This window comes from Branchiostoma floridae, chromosome 19, assembly GCF_000003815.2.
Source record: "Branchiostoma floridae strain S238N-H82 chromosome 19, Bfl_VNyyK, whole genome shotgun sequence".
Classification (NCBI taxonomy): domain Eukaryota; kingdom Metazoa; phylum Chordata; class Leptocardii; order Amphioxiformes; family Branchiostomatidae; genus Branchiostoma; species Branchiostoma floridae.
This window is the reverse complement of record NC_049997.1, coordinates 8,243,484-8,265,322: the sequence shown is the minus strand read 5'-3', so window position 1 is coordinate 8,265,322 and position 21,839 is coordinate 8,243,484. Positions and strand designations below refer to the sequence as shown.

The window sequence follows — 21,839 nt, the reverse complement described above, 5'->3', positions numbered from 1 at the left end:
GGTGTCTGTGTTTTTGGAACACAAAAAGTTGTCTGACTTGTCTGTCTGTAAAGTCGCAGGGAAATCTCGTGATGCCCCCCCCCCCCCCCCGCTATGTCATGCTTCTGTGAGTCCACTTTAAGACAGTACTTTGTGACTTTTGTCAATGGTATTAGTTAGAGAAGACAATATTCTTACTTCATGAAATCTCATGCAAATTTAGTAGTCTGTGACATCGAGGTCCCAACCGGAACACAGAGATCATTACCTGTATTAAAATAAGTGAGATCGTAATTAAGACAATGATACTCTCTGTTGGTGACTTGTGTAGTCTACGATACAATACAGCATACAAACCCGAATAATGGTATTTGTACATGACAAGCCTTCTAAGCTTTCTACTCATATACACTAGTTCCCCGTCAATATAATTCCGAAAGTCCTAGAATTTAGAATTTAAGAAGAGTGTCGTCTTGGACAATGGACTCAAGTGACCCCGACATATTTTCAAATCAAAACGAGACGAGAAAGAAACGAAAACATCAAACACGTTAACAAACATGTTGGGGTTCAGTTGTTGACAATACGTGATATCATTTATTACATTAAACAAGAAGGTTAATATGTTTTCGGTGTGTTTGTGTGTCTGTGTGTCAGCTTGTCTGCCTTTGAAGGTCTCATTCATGTATTACTCCGAGGGGGTACTCCTAAAAGAGTGCCGAGCCAGAATATATATATGAACGGCTGCATGGACGCGTGTGTTTTCAGCGGCGAGAAATTCCCTTTCAGCCAGTCAAACTGTTCTCAAAAGTTAGATTGGTGAAAGTTTGTTTGTAACTGCAATGTCGGAGGTACATAATTCTAGGTTCTGAGTGGTGCGGTTGTACACGAACAGCGAAAATGTGCCTCCTGCGCGGAGTGACAAAGTGTAGTTTGTAATTGCTATAAACAAAGAACGTATGGTTTATTGGTCATTGGCAATGCTCTCTTATGATATAGGGAAAATGTGCTCAACAAAGAATGAATAAAATGAGGTTTCCTGTAGCTTCATTATGAACGTAAAAAAACGTATTTTTGTATTACTTTCAATGGAGTGAAAAAAAAAAACTCATAAAATGAGACCAGAACAGCATAACTCAAGAAGCCTTGCATGGATCCTCGCGATAATTTGTAGGTGAGTAGGGGTCGGGAAAACGAAGGTCAAGGTTGATAATGGCCACCTAGTGACTTTCTAAGGTGCTGCAGCGAAATTTCCGTTATTGATATCTCGTGTACTGGACATGTTGTAGTCGTGATTTTTGAGAAGTAGATAGCACTTTGGGGCAGAGGCTAAGTGTTATGCGTTTGGGCCCTAATTGTTAATTATTAATTAGACAAGTAAAAGACCTATAAGAGACTAAATTGTGCCGCCCGTATTATTCATTCATGCTTTCTTTCTATCTATCCATGAATGACAAGAATGGAGGACGACACAGACCATCCTGAGGATGAGATCACGTGCTCGTCACGTGATAACTTCGTGATTAACGAGTGTCCGTACTGCGACTTCAACTCCCAGTACAAGAAGAACCTCACACGTCATCTGAAGAGGGCCCACCCACGGGAAAGATTTTACAAGTGCAGCCACTGCCAGTTTACCACGCCGTTCGAGTGTGAGATGAACATACACAGCTCTAAACACAAAGGTCAGAAAACAGCTATCAGTCTTTAAAGGTGTTTGTCCGATTGGTGCTTTTCTTTCTAGGGTAACGTTACATCTGACTGACATTAGAAAAATCTTATTCTGAACCAAAAACCAAATCTCTTATTTGCTTTTGTAGTAGATTAAGGACGGTGCACGTGGTCGTATAAATAAAGCTTTAAGGTATACCATCGAACAATTTTTTGTGTTCGTGTTATCTCTGGGAAGGGAATGTTGTTTTGCGTTGTTTCGTCTTCTTTCCATCCTTCTTCTCCAAATAGATATGAAGTTAATTACCTGGACCAGACGACTGTTACCATGGTTACTGATTAAGTATCAGATACTCTGTGGTGTTCGATTGCTGAATGTAGCAAGTGGCAGGACGGGGGCTGGTCACCACATATATGTATGAATGTGTTTGAGTAAGAATAAACAGAGCAGTAGTTTTCTAAAATCTACAACACAGATGCTCATCTGTGCTCGCCTGATAGAAGCCATAGCTGTACAACTTGTGGGTTTTTTTGTGTATTTTGTTTTGCTAATTGTTCATATGTTTAAACCTAGCTAACTGCTTTCATGTTGACATTTTTGTACTATCAGGTAAGACATCAGTCCTTTGACAGTCTTTATAGAAAATTTCGTATTTTTTGTTTTGTTCACAGTTTGGGCCATCAAAATCTACCGATGTCGTCACTGTGAGTTCGCCGCTACCCGCCGTAAGGCCCTGAGAGCGCACCTGGCCAAACACACCAAACCGTACATGTGTGGGGAGTGCGGATACAGGGCGGCGTACAAGTAGGTACTAGTAATAAGTTTATTGCAAGTTCTTGTCGGAGGTATAATTGTAAGTGACAAAAAAATGACAAACCATGGTAAACAGTATACTAGTAGTAACTACTCTAGTCTTTAGGTCTAACGCTTAACTGTATCTTATCGTCTTTGACTTCGATAGTAGCTATAGGGCCGACCACGATAGAGCATGTGAGTTGAAATCAGAACATTACTAGTAATCTACAGCTAACAATCGACAGATGAATGGACAGTTGACTTAACCTATGTATATATAGGTATGTATATAGGTATGTTAGGGAATGTTTGTATTGCATTGGAACCAGTAAAAAAAGTTGTTCAAAAGTAATCTCGAGCAAAAAATAAGAAAGAAAATGTTTAACCTGCCCATAAATACTAGCTATAGGTAGAGTTACTACCTAGCCGATTTGTTGGTGATCGGTCGGCGTCTGTCGGGCAATCCTCGCTTGTTTTACTTCTCATTGCAGCTAGGTGTCGCTGCCGCAATGCAAAGAATGCTTGTTTTTTTTCTTCAGTTTTTCAATTGTTGTTTAGTTAGTGTTGTTGTTTTTGTTGCATGTAGCAGTGGACGCATGGTATGGAATATTGCAATGTATGTGCGTAATGTAAATGTAGGTCATGTTGGTTATTATGAGCTATCTAGCTCTCTGGATATTGATACAGAGTAAATGATATTTGTATTGTTTAGAAGACTGTTTGTTTAAATCCACAGATCAAACATGGCGTCTCACATGAAAATTCACATCGGAGAAAAACCTTACAGATGTTCGCGCTGTTGCTACGCGACCGCGGAGTCGGGCAAACTTTCGCGCCACATGAGACTCAAACTGCACCGCCCCGAAGATCCGCAAGAGGGCGTCTACAAATGTCCGTGTTGCGACTTCATGTCTTCAACGTTGTCGGTGATGATCGTGCATTTTGCTACGCCAAACACGGACCACTTTTTGTGTAAGATTTGCTCGCACGTCATGGCAAACAAGGGCGATTACGAAGCACACATGCACAGCCACATAGGCAACCAGTATTTCCCCTACCAAAACGGAAAATGTAATACGTTTTGGAAGCGTCGGCGTATGTACTGCACTCCAACGAAACTCGACGTCCGGACACCTGTAAAACCCCATATCAGTCCTCCATCTTATTCCGACTTCTACTGGTCAAAGAAACTGTTGAACTGCTGTTTGGATAGCCTTCGTCGCCCGACGTATTGGCTTTGTTACAAGGATCAACATGGGGATTTCTTGGCAACCTCAGAGAGACTGGATCGGTTACCCCCTTCACAACCGCCAGTGAGTCCAGAACACTTCTTGAACGACAAGAACTCAGAAAACCCTTTTGAAGATGATGACTTTCGGGATGACCACAGTACTAAAGAAGACAATAACAATCATTGCTACCCTGTACTCTGTACACTCCTGGCTACAGAGGTTAAGTAGACACACAGAATACAGACTCTGAATTGCATTCTATTATTACAATCCAAAATGTTCTCTTCGCACGTTATAATACTCCCCAATCAGATAGCCTGGTATCCAGCCGTATTTGCTAAGAGGACAGAAAATACTCGGGAGCTATAACACAGCTAGATACCAGGCTACGAAATAGACGCACAGTTCTACTTGCTTTTATTGTCTATGACATTTTTGAAAGAATTTTGACTACTTAGCGGTTTACAAGTAGACGACCCCTGGCAGCTTTGTTGGTACTAAAGTTAAGAGCCTTCTTGCTACTGTTGTTGTGACCTTTTTGTTGGTCATTACTTCAAAACCATATCAAACAGAAAGGTGCACAGGTGCACTTGCCACTGGTTCCATGTAGCATAATGTTGTAATGATTGAATGAAACTTGTTGCATTTCGAGAAACAGATATAATCAAAGTCCACTGCGTTAAACGGTAAACTACAATCAAAGGATAAGGTAAATGCGTGCCATTGAAGTCCATGTTCGTTTACATGAATGTTTATGTTATGAAAAATATATTGGTCCAATGACCATTTATAGTTATTGTAGTTAATGTAGTACATATTGTTATACGTGAAACGTAAAATATGTTGCAGTGTTATCTAGAAGTATGACTTCTTTGATATATCATGAAAGCTCATTGTTTGTATAGTTAAACAAAGTTCTTATTTATTTTGTGCACTGTATATAAACTGTACATTCTTTAGATATGGGAAACAAGACTACGTAAGATCACTCACATCTTCCTTTTGTGTGTCTTTGTTTTCTTCGGAACAACAATCGCACATTGCTTTTACACATTACCACGTGAAATACACGTGAACACCACGTGAACAGGCAATGGTAAGACCCCATTACATCAGGTGTGTTTTCCAAATACAAATATTATTGACATCTTAAAAGCGTTATGCAACTCCCAAATGTGTTTTGGTTACATCACTCTAGCAAGGGCAAAATACTGCAGTTAAAATATTGATATTGTTGCCTATTTAAATGTCACACGCCTTTAAAGTAGTTTTGCTTACTGTAGCCTAATGAAGTTTTAGTCTGCCGAGTCATCCGTCCAAATTTGATCTGTCATAGAGGGAACAAAGAGTTTTCGACATAATGAATGATGATCCACTAGCCACAAACCATTTAGCGGAACAAACTTCTGGATTGCTTTCAGACAAAGATTGAAGGGGTCAACAAGAAGGCATACATAACGTGTGGACGGCGTGTCGGGGCCTTCTTTGAACGTGTTCGTTTGCGTGAAGAGGTCAAAGTTCAACACTACCTTGTGACGTTGGTGATTTAAGCTCATTTAGTATTGGAGCCTCACAGAATAACGTCTGTGAGTCTAGGACCAGTGAATCTTTTGCAAGACAAACACCTATAGATATAGATAGAAATAAGTTGCAACAAATATGTTTTCAAACAAATGTGTTGTTTTTTCCATCTTAAAAGCCTTTCCTGACCCTCTTACCTTTATTTAGTGTAACAGAAGTTGAAACAGATCCTGCTAGTATTGGAGAGGCCAGGCAAAATGTAAACATTAGGTTTGTTGAGTCAAAACAACTGCAACATATTAGATGATGTTTAGTCGCACGGCAAAAGCCACTACAGTAGACCCCGACCTTTGTTGAATAGTATATTTTACTCGACGCATATTTTTGTTGTTGTGGAGTCCATTTGTTACTTTTTTATATATTCTTGGAGACAGTTGTCTTTCGGCTGCCTTGAAGCACATAAGGCAGTTCATGTATGTAGGAATAATTTGAAGTCATTATAGGCATAGTAATATATATTTAGTCTAGCGCACACAAGGGCGAGACCCCTATTTGTGTCTTGTTATCGGATCTAGGTGCGGCGTTTTCTATGTTTGTGCGTCGGTTAGAGGGGGTTGTATATGTCTACCAGATCATTTACTGGTTGTTTGACATTATCTACTGATATGGTTTGAATTGTAGTGTAACATTCGGCTCATTGTCAGTTCCTAAAAGGACATCTAATCTAACTAATCTAAATTCATTATCATCATATAAAAATTGACAGCGCCATTGGCATGAAAGCTCTCCTATCACTGAAGTACAAATTTGATCCTCTCTGAAAACATCTGTGCAATCAATTGTTTGCTGTGCGCTCATTGGTAGGACATACCAGTAACGGATCATGACGTCACGGAATGGACTCCTAGCTAATGGTGAATTCTGTGACGTCACCGTCTAGTTGCTGATTTGTCCCACCAATGAGCACACAGTAGACAATTGACTTTAAGATTACATGGACGTTTTCTATTAGCAAAGAGTGAATTTTGGCGTTCATGATAGAGAAATGTCCATTTCACTGGCACTGTGACCTGACTGACTTGACTTCGCTATTGTATCAGAAAAACACGACAGCTACAAAAGAGTGGAATGAGCATCATGATTTGTATTGTATCATTCAGTAATCTTTCGAACAGTACGTACTTGTGTAATATTGCAATGCATACACAATGAGCAAATTTGTTTGCTCTAACCCTGATAGTCTAGAACTTACATATCACAGTATTAAATCAATGAATGAAAGTTGTTAAAAATACATTTCTGTACTCTTACATTGTAGATTCTTCGGTTACAAGCGCTCATTCCTTTTTTTCTTGTTTTGGAACGAATAATAACATTTCGACATCACACGAAAAGGGTTGTGTAGTATTTCCATCAAGGAACACTGACATATATTACGTGTTGATTAAAGAACAATTACGTCGTCTGCACTAAACATCTTGTTGTCATTACTTACATTTTCATTATTGCTTGTACATGCTTCCTTGTTTTAACAAAAAAATTCACACATTGCATTGATACAGCGTAGTCGAGTACAATGTATACGATGTTTGTTTAAAAATGACTATTCACAGTCTAAGGACTTTGATAATCGGAAAATGTCTATGTATTGAAAGTAGACTCAATCAATTTGATTGATAAAACCAAGGACTTTTCAGGGAAAACTCAATGCTACAAAGGGAAAGACGTCCACCAAGTAATGCAATTGTTTCGTTTGTCGTGAATTTTCTTCTCACCGCTCAAACAATTCTACAAAAATACATTCATTCCTGGTGAAAGAATGTGATTTTACAGATACAGTACTGCCATGCTTTTCGACATTACATCTTCTGAGGGTATTTTCCCTGTCTAGCGCAAGAGCCAAACTTTGCTTCTATACAGATTCTCAGAAATAAAGTCACTGACTTCTGATATTTTCTTGACTAAGCCTTGAAAAGTATTCTACCACCACTGTTACATTGTGTTGATTTTGGAGAGCACTACGCAGTTGTCTACCTGAGTTATAAGGTGCTGTTTAGGATGACTAACCCCACTGGCGACCGCGAAGGAACTGCATGGGTTTGACGAGATGGTCGAATCCGGAGTACATCTGGGAGTCGTCCGACAGCCACCAGGTCAGGAAAGTGTCCGGCTGGTCATCGTTCTGAGGTTGCGCCCAGGAGAGCCAGTTGTTCTCCATCGATTCGGAGGAGTCCTTGTCCTGTTCCATAGGAGGGGTGAAGAACCACGTGTACCACATCTCCGGCTTCTCCTCTTCTTCTTCTTCGCCGCCAAACCACGAGGACCACCAATCTTGTGTGTCGTCTTCCTTATCGTCCTCTTTGTCTTCTTCTCCAAACAGCCAGGACAGCCAGCTATCCTCCTTGTCCTCCTCTGATGACTTGTCCTCATCACCCATAAGCCAGGAGAACCAGTCATTATTGTCATCTTCCTTGTCTTCTTCTTCAAACAGCCAGGAGAACCAGTTGTCATTCTCTTCCTCTTCCGGCATGAACCAATTCATCCAGTCGTCTCCAAGGAGCCAGGCGAGCGGATCTTGATTATCGTCGTCGTAGAACGTGTTTGTGTTCCAGCCCTGCTGCTGAACACCGAACATGACTTGGACTGCCTGCTGCATGATCTGGTTGGGCGAGGGCCTGTTTGTGCCAAACATCTGCTGGATGAGTACCTGCAGGCTTGCCTGAGGACGCTGGCCATCGTTGCCGAAGATGTGCTCGTACAGCATTTGCTGCGGTGTTGGCCTCTCGTTGTTTCCGAACAGCTGGTTGATGACTGAAGAGGAGCCAAGGAGCTGTTGGACGATGGATTGCATGTTTGGCCTGTTCGATTGCCCATTGAGGTAGTCCATCAGCATTTGCACGGGGGATGACTGCTGCTGAGAATTGCCGAAGAAGTTGTCTGCGATGGCCTGAATGACTGGGTACTGCTGTTGGTTGCTTCCGAAGAAATTGTCGAAGAGCTGTTGCAGAAGAGGGCGCTGGTTGTTGTTGTTCATTCCGAAGAAGAAGTCGGCAACGTCGTCCCAAGCGCTCTGCTGCTGACCGGAGAAGTAGTTCATGATCTGTTCCAGGATCGGGCGGCTCGGGCGGTTGGACATGCCGTCGAGGTAGTTGGCGATCACGTCGATGAGAGGGCGGGATGTAGACACGCTGGGGCGGCTGTGGAGGTAGTCGTGCAGAACCGCGATCGGGTGCTTGTTCTGAGACTGGAAGTAGTTGTCAAGGAAGCCGGAAAGGATGTTCATCATGGGATGACTGGGCTGCTGGAATTGTTGGGCGATCGCTTGCAGGATGGGGTAGTTGTTTCCGTTGTTCATGAACTCCTCTGCGAGGTGAGCCAGGTAGTGCAGCTCGATGGACAGCCTCAGACGGAGGTGCCTCACCATAGCCTGGAAGTTGTGCCTGCCCAGCTTCATCATGTGCGACACGTACATCATCATCTTCTTCACCAGGACCTGTGCTCGCATCGTGACGTGATCGTAGATCCCCTCGTACAGGTTCATGAAGTTGCTGGCGACCTTGGTGTTGTAGTCTGTGTAGGCCTGCAGGATGATGTTCACGTCGCGCATGAAGGTCATGGCGATCTTGTCCCCGGCTTCGGCGAAGTGGGCGGCGATCATCGGGAACGCCGTCTCCGCCTCCTTGATGATCATGGGCCAGTTGTTCTGGTTGACGATGAAGAACTCCGCCATGTACTCAAGGAACGCGAAATCCATCATCATCATGTCGTCACTGTAACGACACAAAAATTCAAATGATTAATCGAAACGCCTACATATCTACGGCAGAGCAGCAGTTTGTTCTGTTAGAACAAAGCACAGATGGCATATCTTGGAAAATGGACGAAAACTAAATGTTATTACAAGGTTATAGACAGATCACTTACCAAAATTAGTACAGAGAGTTATACTAAATACATGGAAATGAGCATAAGTGTTCAAAAAATAAATAAATAGACTCTCACCTAGACATGACATCGCCGGCTTGAGCATCCGTGGCATCGTCGTCTCGGGCCCCCATCATGTCCCTCTCAGGGAAGACGAACCCAAGCTTCATCATGAACTCTTTACCCCACATCAGGAAGAAGTCGAGGGTTGGCTCGAAGTTATCTGGCGGGTTGATACCGAAGTACATCATGACGTCAGGAAGGTACTGCAGGCTGGGCTGGAAGTCGTCTGGGATGTTCAGTTTCAGGGGCTTGACGAAGAAGGTCTCCCACTGCCATTGGAGTTCGCCGAGGAAGGAGAGCTCGTAGTCGGGCGGCGTCATGAAGAGCTTGTTGACTAGCATATTGAAGTCTTTGCTCAGATCGTCAACTTTGTAGTCTTCGGGGATGTCGACGTCCAGGATGAAGGCGATGGCGTGGACGCATCCGTCTGTGAGGAAGGCATCGAATGGGATTGGAGGAGGTGTCATGGTCATCCATTCTGGCGCATTCGCAGGATCCAAATACATGAAGAGAGTATCGAGGTTGAACAAGCCAGCCACTGTCTGAGGTAGGTCGTTGATCCAGGCGTTGACCATGTCGTTCCATCCCTGGCTGTCCGTCATGAAGCCGCTGATCCACATGTTGGCCTGCTCGGACCACTCAGCAAACATCATGGTCGCTTGGTCGAACCACATTCCGGCGTTCTGCTCTACGTACGCCTGCACCATGGGCAGCTGGGCGATGAACCACTCGGGCTCCAACTTGAAGTCGTCGGGAAGTTCGAAACCAAGCCATCGGCCGATCCACTTGAGAGCGTCGGGCATATGCTCGATGTACACCATGTTCAGATCGTATATCAGACTGAATTGATCCTCCAAGAGCTCTGCAATCCACGTGTCGTTTGGTGCCAGGGTAGCAGCGATTGGTTGCACGGCCATTTGAACGAATTCTTCCTTTGTGGGGATGAGGTTGAAGAGCTCGTTGATGCCCCACTCGGCGAAGTAGATCAACTCAGGTCTGTAGTCTTCCGGCAGGTAGAAGCCGAAGTAGTCGCTGGCTCCAGGCAGCAAGTCCAGAACCTTCTGGATGATTTGCTGAATGAACATGCCGACGTCGCCACCGGAGTTGACGGCGATGTTTTGCTGAACTTGCATAAAGATCTGCTGTGTTGTGTTGTAGAGAACCCCGACGATCTGTGGCGCCTGGTTGGCGATGGTTTGGATGATCTTGTCGAGGTTGGCGGCAACGTACTCCTCTGTGGGTTGGAAGTCGTCGGGGAGGCTGATTCCAAAGGGAGAGACGATGGTTGCGCCGTTGTTGGCGAACCACTCTGGGGTTTGCTCGAAGGATGCAAACGCCATCACGATGTCGTAGTAGTTGGAAGGCACCTGCACGCCAAGGCTGCCGAGGAAGACCGGGATCTGCTGAACGATGTAGGTTGGATCGAAGGAGAAATCATCAGGGATGTCGACGCCGAAAATCACCTCCAGCAGTTCTCCGACGAGTTGAGCTGGGAATTGCTGAGTCATTGCTTCCAACGCCTGTTGGATAGCCGACGACAGGATGTACATGTCCGGGAGCTGGCTTTGGATGTACTGAATGATTGCGTTGGCGTCTCCTTGGAGCACGTTAGCTGGGATGTCGATGCCTAGGAGAGCGGCAATTTCAGGAAGCTTGTTTTCGAACATCATGGCTTGCTCGGGTGGTGCGTTGTTGAAATAGTTGGTCAGGTTTGCCGATACGTTGGCCCATGCCGCCATGCCAAACTGTTGGACTTGGTTGTTGACGTTGGCGTAGAAATCGGGGAAGTAGGTGGAGAACAGCTGCATCAGTTCCGGTAGGTTGTCGAGGATGTTCTGCACGGAAGGACTGAAGCCGTCGGGGAATGCCTCTGCGAGCGTTTCCACTTCTGAGAGTAGCCCGTATGCCAGCTCGTCAATGTTAACGTTGACCAGTGCCGCGACCTCTCTGAACTGATCGATGTATAAGGGGAGGTCCTCTGGCTTGAGGGCGATGTTCTCGACCCACTCAAACAATGTCATCTGCAGCTCAGGGGCCGGCACCGGGATGCCGAGTCCCGTCAGGATTTGTGTGATCTCCACGGAGACGTTCTTCAGGTACGCGACGTTAATATCTTGGAGGATGAGAGCCACGACTTCGATGTAATCTGGTACACTGTAGTGCTCCTTCCTAAGGTGGTCGACCAAGGCCCCTGACATGTCCCTCACCGGGATGTTGATAAGCTCAGCCACTCCGTAAAGCTCTTGAATTATCGGCTGGAGGTCTGCTGATGGCTGTGCAAGCGCGATGGTCCAATTCCTGATGCCTTGCTCCAAGTCCATTGGGACCATGACGCCTCTGTCTGTAATGAAGTTGATGATGAAGTTGACAGTGTTGGCCACGTCCATGTCACTTAATTGCGGGAGGACCTGGTTCGCTTCAAAGATGTCGTAGTAGACTGCCTCGCCCAGAGCGATCTGTTCCCGCAGACCAGCGAGGAGATTTCCGGAGAGCTCCACCTCTGGCACGCCCACAACAGCAGCGACCTCGTAGAACTGGCGAACGTAGGCTCCAAAGTCAAGACCGTTGCGAATGTCGGTCAGCCACTGGGTCAACTGTGCAACTGTTTCGTCATTGTAGGGGAAACCAAGAGTGGCGAGCTGACCGGTTACATACTGGCCTAAGCCGGGAAGAAAAGCTTCATCCAGTGTCAACAGCAAGGTTTGGACTTGTAGGAGGTTGTCTACAACGGCGTTGACTTTGTCGAAATGCTCGGTCAAGATCTGTTTCAGGCCGGCCGCGAGGTCTACCACCGACGTGTTCAGCATGTAGGCTAGTTGGTAAAACTGCTCGACTTGTGGGCCGATGTCGTTTTGTGCAAAGTATAGACCTGCGGTCCAACCGTACACCATTGCGATGGATTCGTTGTTGTATTCAAGTCCGTAGGGCATGAGGTTTGCTGTGATGAGGAGGCTCAGGTCGTAGACATACTGGAACTCCACTGTGCCGAGCAGCCTCTTGACTTCCAGTAGATCGGTCACGACTTGATTGACTTCTGCGAAATGGTCGGTCAGGAGCTGCTTCAGACCGTTGGACAGATAGCTGACCGACACGTTGAGCATGTAGGCTACTTGGTAGAACTGTTCGACTTGCGGGCCGAAGTCATCTTGGGCATTGTAGAGATCTGCGGTCCACTGGTACACAAAAGCTTCGGTCTCGTTGTTGTACTCGAGGCCGTACTGGCCTAGGGCTCCTGTGATCAGCTGGCTCAAACCGAAGACATACTTGAACTCAACGGTGTTGAGTAGGCGCTTGACTTCTATCAGATCCATCACCACTTGTTCGACTTCAGCAAAATGGTCAGTCAGGAGTTGACGCAGACCCGCGGCCAAATCCGGAGCAGACGTATTCAGCATGTAGGCGACTTGGTAGAACTGCTCGACGTAAGGTTGGATGTCGTCTGACAGGTAGAGACCTGCGGTCCAGTTGTAGATACTTGCGATAGATTCGTTGTTGTACTCGAGACCGTAAGGAACAAGGGCGCCTGTAATGAGGAGACTCAAGTCATCGATGTACTGGAATTCACTTGTCTTCAGCAGCCTCTTGACCTCGATCAGGTCTGTGACAACGCTCATTCCACCCGTCAGCTGTGCAGTCAGCGCGTCTTTCAGTCCCAGAGCTAGGTCTGCCGCCGATACGTTCACCAGACTTGCCACGTCGTAGAACTGCTGGATTAAAGGAGTGATGTCGTCGTTGCCGAACATGCCAACGGTCCAGGTGTACATGACTTCAAAGGTGTCGTTTTGCACGGGGTAGCCGAGAGGTACCAGCTGGTACGCGATGAACTCGCTCAGACCTCTGATGTAGCTGAACTCCACCAGTCTCAGCAGGTTTCTCACCTCGATCAGGTGCGCGGTGACTGCTGCGCCTCCCTGCAGCTGGGAAGTCAGGTCTTCCCAAACGATTTTGGCGAGCTCCGATGCCGACTTGTTCACACTGGCGGCCACCTCGTAAAACTGATTGATGTATACGCCGATGTCGCCGTCGTTGTTATTGTACAGGCCCAATGTCCACATGTAGATCGTCTCGCTGTTCTCAGGGGTTAGCGGAAAACCGAGGGTGTTGAGTTCCTGGGCGATCAAGATGCTGAACTGCCGGATGTAGGAGGTGTTGAAGTTGCTCATGACTTGCTTCACTTCCATCAGGTAGAAGTACACCAACTCGCCTTCGTCCAAAGCCGCTGTCAGTAGTTGCTGAAGATCCTGTGCCAGGCTTCCGGGAGACACGCCAACGGCTGCGGCGACACCGTAGAAGTCCATGGCGACACCGTCCGTGTTGTTCCCTGCGGCAACAAGCGCGACGGTCCAGTTGTAGATGCCCTCAATAGAGGCGTTGTCGCTGGGATAACCGTAGGAGGAGAGTGCTGTGGAGATCTGCCACGCCACCCCACCGATGTTGTCGGGAGAGATGCCCTGGAGTCGAGCAGACAGCGCACGCAAGATGGCCGTGACATTCAGCCACTCGTTATAATCGGCCACTGCTTTCGCGGCCACTTGCGCCGCATTGAACCCGAGCTGGGTACCGACTGACTCAAACTGCAAGGCAAGACTTTCGTAGTTGTTTTCCTCCGTAGCTAGCGCGTTCGACCAGGAGGTGATTATACCCTGAGTGAGGCCGTCTACGGTGATGCCTGCCGTGGCCAGCTCCCCGACCAAGTACTCTGCGAAGAAGGCTCCATCTGGGTCGCCCGATTGCCTAATTAAGTCGGAAACCTGCCCGAGAAGTTGGACAACGACGGGGTTTGCTACAGGCGCTTGGGTAGGAGGCCGGGTGAGGATGATGAAGGGATCACCGGTTCCATCGAGGTCGATGTTACCGAAATCAAACTGCCCATGCGCAGTGGACGCCAGCAGCGCGAACGCCACTAGCAGTGTAGCGGACCGGACCATTTCCTGTAAAACAAAAGAGCGACAAAAAAACTGTTAAGTGTTGTTAAGTTGTTGTTTTTTTCCATTTTTGACTAAAAAGACTAGAAATTTACAGATATGCAATCTCACGTTTCAGTGAAATATGAAACAGTGAGTTTTTGCTAATTCTTAATGTTATGCTTTGGTCACAATCAGGAAAGGGGGCCCTGTCGTTTAAGTCATGGGCTGTTCTTTGCACTTTCTGGCCTACCGGACTATATTTGAGTTAAAATCAGCCCAGGACCTGGCGACAAACAAACGCCGTGACCTACCGTGAAAACACAGAGATGTACCCCTGGCCCTGCGGTATATTCGGCAGTCAACCTGGGCAAATTTGTGGCTTCGGGGCCGGCCGGGGTACACCCGAACCCCCGACGGGCACCGGCGCCATTGTGCCCAAAGCATAAGGGATCCTTCCTTTCCCGTCTATTCCCCTCTTATAAGGTGTCAGTTAACTGGGACGGCTGACCAGTGGTCTATGAACCATACCATATCAATTTCAGAAAAGGGTGTTTTATGATTTTATCAAAATTCAAAAGCATCTTAGATAAGATTTAATCAACGGGTGTACTGTGGTTGACTCAAGCTAGTATGAAAAGATCCATGATGAAACTAGTAAAAAGCACATCAAAGAGCCCTAGATCTATAGAGTTATCCAAAAGGGTATTAAGTAACACATACATTGCATCGCTGCCCATTTTCAATTGCTCTAGATCTATCATCCAAAAAGAGTGCACCTAAACTTAAAAGACTTATAAAGGCCACTGACCCCTCTTCGCATTTCCAAATACACAACTCTGTAGCCATTCGGCTAGAACGACTGGGTCGGTTTTGTAATGGACGCGCTCTAGTTAACTTTGCTGATCCTACACTGGTCATTGACCTTTGTTTTTGCCCAGGTCCTGACACGGACAGGTGAACAGTGTTCGATACCTCTGTCCCTCTTTGGCAAGCTCTTGTTAGAATGAGGACGATTGTGTAAACATGTTTACAGACTGGACGCCTGACTAAACAGGGATAGTGCATATATCTTGAAAATCAGGTACGCCAAAAATGCGATTTAAATTTTTCCAAGCAGTATCAAGAAGACGAAATCCATGGGAACGTGGTAAATATCCTACGATTTATATTATCTGTTGCTGTGATGTTCCAATTCAAACTTTCCATAAATGTGAACAATATCCATCCATTGTAAGTGCTCTAAAGGGATATGTTTTGTGCTTTGAATTCAAAGACGAAATCCATTTCGTAGACTAGTTTTCGTGGTCCATCTTCACAACAAACCACCCAACAAAACATTGTCTTTTTTTACGTGTTACCTCTGCCCGGGTGACAGTAAATGATGAGAACGGTAACGAGAACCTACTACAATTACCTATAAAAACTAAACAACTAGTACAATCTGTAGTCTTGAATGTTGCCAAATATCAAAAAGAATGAATCCGTGTACAGTAAATCCCACATCACACCCTCGACAAATCAGAAAGACATTTTGCTCTTGTGCTTTAGAAAACAATCGGCTGAAAGAACATTGTATGGTGACACAAGGACTTAACATCAAGCTAAGATCTTTAGTTACACTTTTCTATAAGCCAATATTTGCTCAAATCATCACTTATTCTAACACTTAGCACTATGATGTAAATGTACCAAATTTAAAGATATTTTGTTCTAATTAACGAATACTTTGGGAGATAAACGTCAAAACTTTCGGTGTGCTAACATTCGTCGTAGACCGTCAGACGATTTTGTGTCACAAATTTTTCAAGTATGTTGTACGTGACAGAACCAAGAACCAACAAGGTGGAAAGCCTTAGAGTTTCGCATCACGACACATTCAAAACTAAATATCCCAAGAATGCCTTCAGTTTGCGATCTTGCGATGATCGCAGAACGTACAATTGTGTAATCGGGTCTTGAATACCAAACAAAGAAGTGTGTTTTCTTATCTAACCAGTGCTTGATTAATCGCAAACAAGTCTTAAAGGAACGGATGAATAAACAATAAGACAAGCTAAGACGGCCGGCACATATGTGCAGAGTCTGACTGTCTTTACATTGGCGGTACGGTTGGATTGGTGTGAGAAGGCGTGTTTGTAGTCCGGGTGTGTCTGCACCTATATGGGTACTGTCGGTACCTGCTCACCTGTCAACCAGAAACTCAAATGCCTTCGTCACATCGACAAAGACCACCACAACCGTGCCTGGCACTAGGAGTTTTTAAGAAATTGAAAAACTGTATGAAACAAGTCACGCAAGCCACGTCTGCACTTTCAGGGGTACTATCGGTACCTGCCTAGCTGTCAACCAGAAACTCAAATGCCTTCGTCACATCTACAAAGACCGTCACAACCGTGCCTGGCACGAGGAGTTTAGAAAAAATAAAAAAAACTGAATTAAACAAGTCACGCAAGCCGCGTCTGCACCTACATGGGTACTATTGGTACCTGTCCGCCTGTCAATCAGAAACTCAAATGCCTTACGTCACATCTACAAAGGCCACCACAACCGTGCCTGGCACTGTACTGCTGGGAGTTTAAAAATAGCTGAAAACTTTGTTTGAAACAAGTCACGCAAGCGACATAAAAGATGTAACAATGGGATTCAAACGCCCCCAAACTGGGTATGCCATTGGCTCTGAGCTTTTGGCGTACCGGTTAGCGGTCCTGGGTTTGTGAGCTGGCAGACCTGGTTTGGCGCGGTTTCGAATCTCGGGAGCCAGGAGATTGAAAATAGCTGGAAACTGTATGAAACAAGTCGCGCAAGTCATCGTTAACGTAGCGGTGTGGTCTCTTTTGTCATAGGCTGTTTGATGTCGTTTAATTTTGAAGCAGGTTGTAACAAACCGAAAGATCTTATGAATGTGCAAGTTAGCACGACCGGATGGATGGAGGGATTTTTAACAAGACGGCTGAATTTTGCAGTTCATATGCTCGACTATCCCCAAATGCACTCAGATGCGATTGATCCTACAATGAATATAGAACGTATATGACCGGGTCCTAAGATGGATTAGATTTTGCAGACGTTTGTAATACCAAAAATAAACTTTGGGACTGCGTGTGATTACGATCATTTAAGCGGTTTATATTCAGATAAGTACATTAGTACATTAGTAGATTTTTCATGGAATAATCCATATAGTGCCTGTTGCTTCGGTCTCTAAATATTAACCCGTCCAAATCACTCTATTAACACTAACACTGCGGTAATGATATATAAGCTAGCCACATTCACCGCTATCGTCACACCCGACTAGAAAATTCCTCAGCGCTGAACGAACCGCGCATGGCCGCTCGACAAGTAGCGCCTGGCACAACAAGGAGCGAACACCTGAGAACACCTGCCTGTTCCACTCCCCTGGTCGCCATGACAACGTGACACGCCTGATAGGTTGGACCACACCCCTCGCTCGCTAGGGCACAAGTCAAGTCACACAGTCGTTTTAAAGGGTGTCTAAACGCCGTACTCTCCATGCTGTTGTAACTTCAAAATCAATGCGTGAAAATTGAATAACCTTTATACCTAGACAACTTCTCCAACTATCCATAACAAGAAAAAACAAGCTGTTCATAAACAAACAAAAAAATTCGCTCGCTAGGGCACCAGTCAAGCCACAAGGGCATTTTAAATAGAAGGTGTCTAAAACTACATACAAAAAAATGTATTCTTCATTCTGTTATCACTTCAGAAGCAATGCGTAAATATTGAATACATTCATACCTAGACATTCTCCAACTACCCATAGCAAGAAAAAACAAGCTGTCCAGAAATAAACAAAAACTTCACTCGCTAGGACACAAGTCAAGCACAAGGGATCTATAGAGGGTGTCTAAAACGCCATATTCTCCATGCTGTTATCACTTCAGAAGCAATGCGTGAAACATGAATACCTTCATAGCTTGCAATAAGTCATTCTCCAACTACCCATAGCAAAGAAAAACAAGCTATTCGGAAAACAAACTTCGCTCGCTAGGGCATTTGTCAAAGCGCAAGGGCACAGAAGAGGGTTACTAAAACGCAAAGTTCTTCCAATTACTACCACTTCAGGAGCAATGCATTACACGACAAACCTTCCATAGCTTAAAAGTCCTTTGGCTAAGCGAAAAATGATCGGTCACGAATTTAACGAATTTCATAGATAAAGAACTATCTTATTTCACGTTTTGTGAGTTTTTTTGTCTTTTGAATGATATCTTTACATTTTGTACCCCATTCCAATTATGAACAAGCATCACACTAATTCAATGCTCGTCTCTGTATGGTCACCGTCTAGTAAGATAGGCCCAAATCGTAGCAAGAGCAAACTTTATACGTATAGCGTTACTGCGCAAACGAAATCTCTGCGTCTCTTTTCAACAAGTTTAGCGTTGTATGGGCATGCAAACTCTCTAGCTCTTTTGTGAAAGACACCAGAATAACCTGTAGGTCACTGGTTAAATCGCCCCACGGACTCCACCCCTCCCTGTGTGGGTAACATGCCAGGCGGCTGAGTAACTAACAATGGCCGCAAGATGATCTGTCGGTCACCAACCATCGGACCACGCCCGCTACCGAAACTAGACGACGGTCGGTTCCATACTCATAGAACCAACCATAAACCATTAACCATCCCACAAATATATCATACATCTACTTGAAGGGATTCATGATCAATTGCAGCCATTCCAAGTGAGTTAAATCATTAAATCTTGAAGAAAGACGCTCTTGTAATAGCCTTTAAGTAAACAAGAGGGCCCTATGTAAGGCATTATCGAGACTCGCTCTAATTCACACCTTTATACACGCCGTAGTCTGACCTAGTATATCCTTGTCGGATGACACAGCTAAGAGAAAAGCGGTATATCTTACTACAATTGACACCGCCGACATCGCCTATCCATTAAAAAATAGGCGAACAACGCAGAGTTGACACTTAGAAAAGGGTGAAACGTACCACTCACTTAAGCTTTTACTAAACTAAGCGAAAATTCCTAAACTAACTCTCAAGTGCCGTCTATCTTATTCAATATACAGACAAGCCTCTTTGTATGCTGTTCTCTCAGTGTAGTTGTCTGACGAAAAAAAAACGAACAAAGGCAAACTAGACCCACCCACCGCACCATTGCGCACAAGTACAAATACACAAGGATAGACGGGGACTAAAGGCGGCTAGGATAAAGACTTGCAAGTCACTCACGCACATTACGTGGACAACTTTGAAACCATTGGAACAACTCCATTTTCCCCAAAAATCAGCCGATACATGTACGAATCGAAGCAAAAATTCACATGATTTCGGATCTACACGTTTACGGGCCTACGTTTTCAGAGGGATTATGATATGCGTCACTGATACGCAAAATTCACCAGATTTTTATCAACGAAAGAAATTACGACGAAATTTCTTATACTCCCCACCATAAACTAAACGCAACATGAATGTCTGTAGTCAGACGGCTATGCATAAAACTCAACTTCGAAGTAAGGACACAAAGCTAGCGTTCTGGCTCCATAGTAAGTCTTCCGTGAAAAGGGGTAAAACTTAAAATCTCTCATGCAGTGATTTTTATTATAACGGGGAAAAAAGAAACGGGAAATCTTCAAACAAATGTTACTACTATTACAGGACGATTGCGAACAAGTCGGCAAATTTCCCTTACCTTTTTTTGACGTCTCAGACGGTTTCTTGAAGAAGGTCCTCTCGTGGAAGCAGCGTAACGGAATGAAGGAGTGCGTGGAGAGGGCTCAGCCTCTTAAAGAAAAAAGCCGGGCGTGGCCTATTTGCATTGAATGGGTCAAAGCTCCTGTGCCTGGTACTACCCTAAGGTGTTGTGTTACCTGTCGGTCGTCGGCCACGCCTACGGCTGTCATCCTCAAGTCATGCCCTCTCGGTCACCTGGTATCAAGCTTGACAATCCTTGAGTCCTCGTACGCCCCCCTTTCCACTAGACGACGATCGCGATGCGCTCTCACTGCGACCTAAATAGGATATGTGTAACCTTGGATTTTCATACTGGGTATATCATACAAAATGTAAAAGTGTGACCGAGAAGACGACAAAACACACAAAGTGTAAAAGATTCGTTTCTTTCTATAGAATTCGTTGAGCGATATGTCAAATTTTAGGTCGCAGAGAGCGCGTCGAAAGGCGAGAGCGCCGTCCTAGTGAAAAGGGTGTATAAGGATGAAAAACTGTGATTTATTGGACAACGAAACCTAATCTCCAAGCAGATCTTACTGTGGCATAATTAAACTCCTCTGTCGGCTAAACCCCTTCCCCAGCTAATGATACGATCTTATGTCACCAGCACAACATCTGCTTGGAGATTAAACCAAACATACAATACCTAATTAGATACTTATAACTTTTTCTACTTGCGCTGAGAACAATGAGGGATAAAAGATTTGACATGTCTTTCAGAAAATTCCATTGACTGACAACGAATCTGTCTCCGTTTTGTGTGGTTTGTTATCTTAAATTCTCCTAACATCTAGCATAACATTTCAATTCTGAAATCCACGTTTAGTCACTGCAAATTCGCTCAGTGATTGCTACTCAATGGAAAGGGTGTGTTACGTATACACGGTCCCGTCAAAACCTGTATTTACTCAGTTGTGACGTAGGTGTCGCTTGGGTTGCTACCTTGCTTTGGTTCCCTTTGAAGCCTCCTTGCATAGTAACAGCTCATTAAACTGACATATTTTTATCGTTGTGAAGTTTCTTATGCGATCATAGAAAATAATATGCTTTTCAAGATTTGTTAGTTTGTCGTGTTACCCCCGTTTGTCTCATACAAAGCATAAACTCAAAGTTCATTATAAAACAAATAGTCTTAACATTTCATCAACTATTGACCTACTAATGTTTCTCAGGTATATAACGTAATGCATATTTAATACTAGGTACATATTCGATATAAGAAATCATGTATTTTACATCATATACAGAGCTTCCGAGTCCTTATAGGGTATTAAGAACTCATTAAGTAAGTTATTATTAGCTTTAAGTAAATTAAATTCTTAATTCAAATCCACTCTGAAGTACATTGGATTTAATGACTCAGAAGTTTACTCATTTGCATAAAAAGCATCCAGTGGGCTAAAGATGATGTCATACTTTTCGTAGCTGACCATGCGCTTATGTGTCACACCACGTGATGTCCACGTGATAGTATGACGTCACAGCTACGTGCCATGCTACAGGTGTGGTAGCGACCGAAAGAACAGGGCTTAGGTATTTGTTTGTAAATATGTAGTTTTGATTTGCCTCTATTTGTGTCTTAAAACTAGAAGGGAGAAATAATGAGAGAAAAGAAAGGAGGGATAAAAATGAAAAAAAAAATGTTCTGCCCAAGATAAAAGGTATACTACGGAATATTTGAACAAAACAAAAAGTAGCTTTTCCGACTTTTTCTTTACATTGTTAGTTTCCTTTGTAGTTAAATCTTGAGGCGCGGCTACGTTCATTGTACAATCTTCGCAGAATCTATGCCAACTTTTTACGTTAGGAAACAGTTGAATTTTGCGCGAAATATTTATAACTATACCAACACTTGTGCCACACCGATTTGCTGTCGTGAATCAACGGTACGACTAATGTGGATTTTTCACACCAAACCCCAACATCGACTTGTTTGTTTTTTGTTTATTTTTGTTTAGGAAAATAAGCATAATGCACCCATTTTGTACCATACTTACAAGCTGTGTAAAACCGAACTGTAAGGT

General features: G+C 44.4%; 2 protein-coding genes across 2 annotated transcripts in view; one reads left to right on the top strand and one right to left on the bottom strand.

The window, feature by feature from the left end:
- The window catches only part of LOC118406895 (zinc finger protein 260-like), a 31,485-nt gene extending 26,815 nt beyond the window's left edge, over positions 1–4,670 (top strand). The window contains exons 2-4 of the mRNA XM_035807290.1: positions 1,438–1,664; positions 2,323–2,455; positions 3,183–4,670. Of these exons, the coding sequence (XP_035663183.1) occupies positions 1,439–1,664; positions 2,323–2,455; positions 3,183–3,906 (1,083 nt within the window). The 5' untranslated portion in view covers position 1,438 and the 3' untranslated portion in view covers positions 3,907–4,670. The remainder of the gene's footprint in view (positions 1–1,437; positions 1,665–2,322; positions 2,456–3,182) is intronic.
- A 1,653-nt stretch (positions 4,671–6,323) lies between these two features.
- Positions 6,324–19,905, bottom strand: LOC118406858. Its single transcript, XM_035807214.1, has 3 exons — positions 19,775–19,905; positions 9,202–14,117; positions 6,324–8,969 (listed from the first exon to the last, which is right to left on the bottom strand). Exons 2-3 carry the CDS (start codon positions 14,112–14,114, stop codon positions 7,262–7,264), a joined length of 6,621 nt encoding a protein of 2,206 aa, XP_035663107.1. The 5' UTR covers positions 14,115–14,117; positions 19,775–19,905; the 3' UTR covers positions 6,324–7,261.
- Positions 19,906–21,839: the final 1,934 nt, after the last annotated feature.

Coding starts and splice junctions, on each gene's coding strand:
- LOC118406858 (XM_035807214.1), bottom strand. CDS start 14,114: ATGGTCCGGTCCGCTACACTGCTAGTGGCGTTCGCGCTGCTGGCGTCC. Junction 8,970..9,201: donor GCCGGCGATGTCATGTCTAG/GTGAGAGTCTAT, acceptor GTGTCGTTACAG/TGACGACATGATGATGATGG.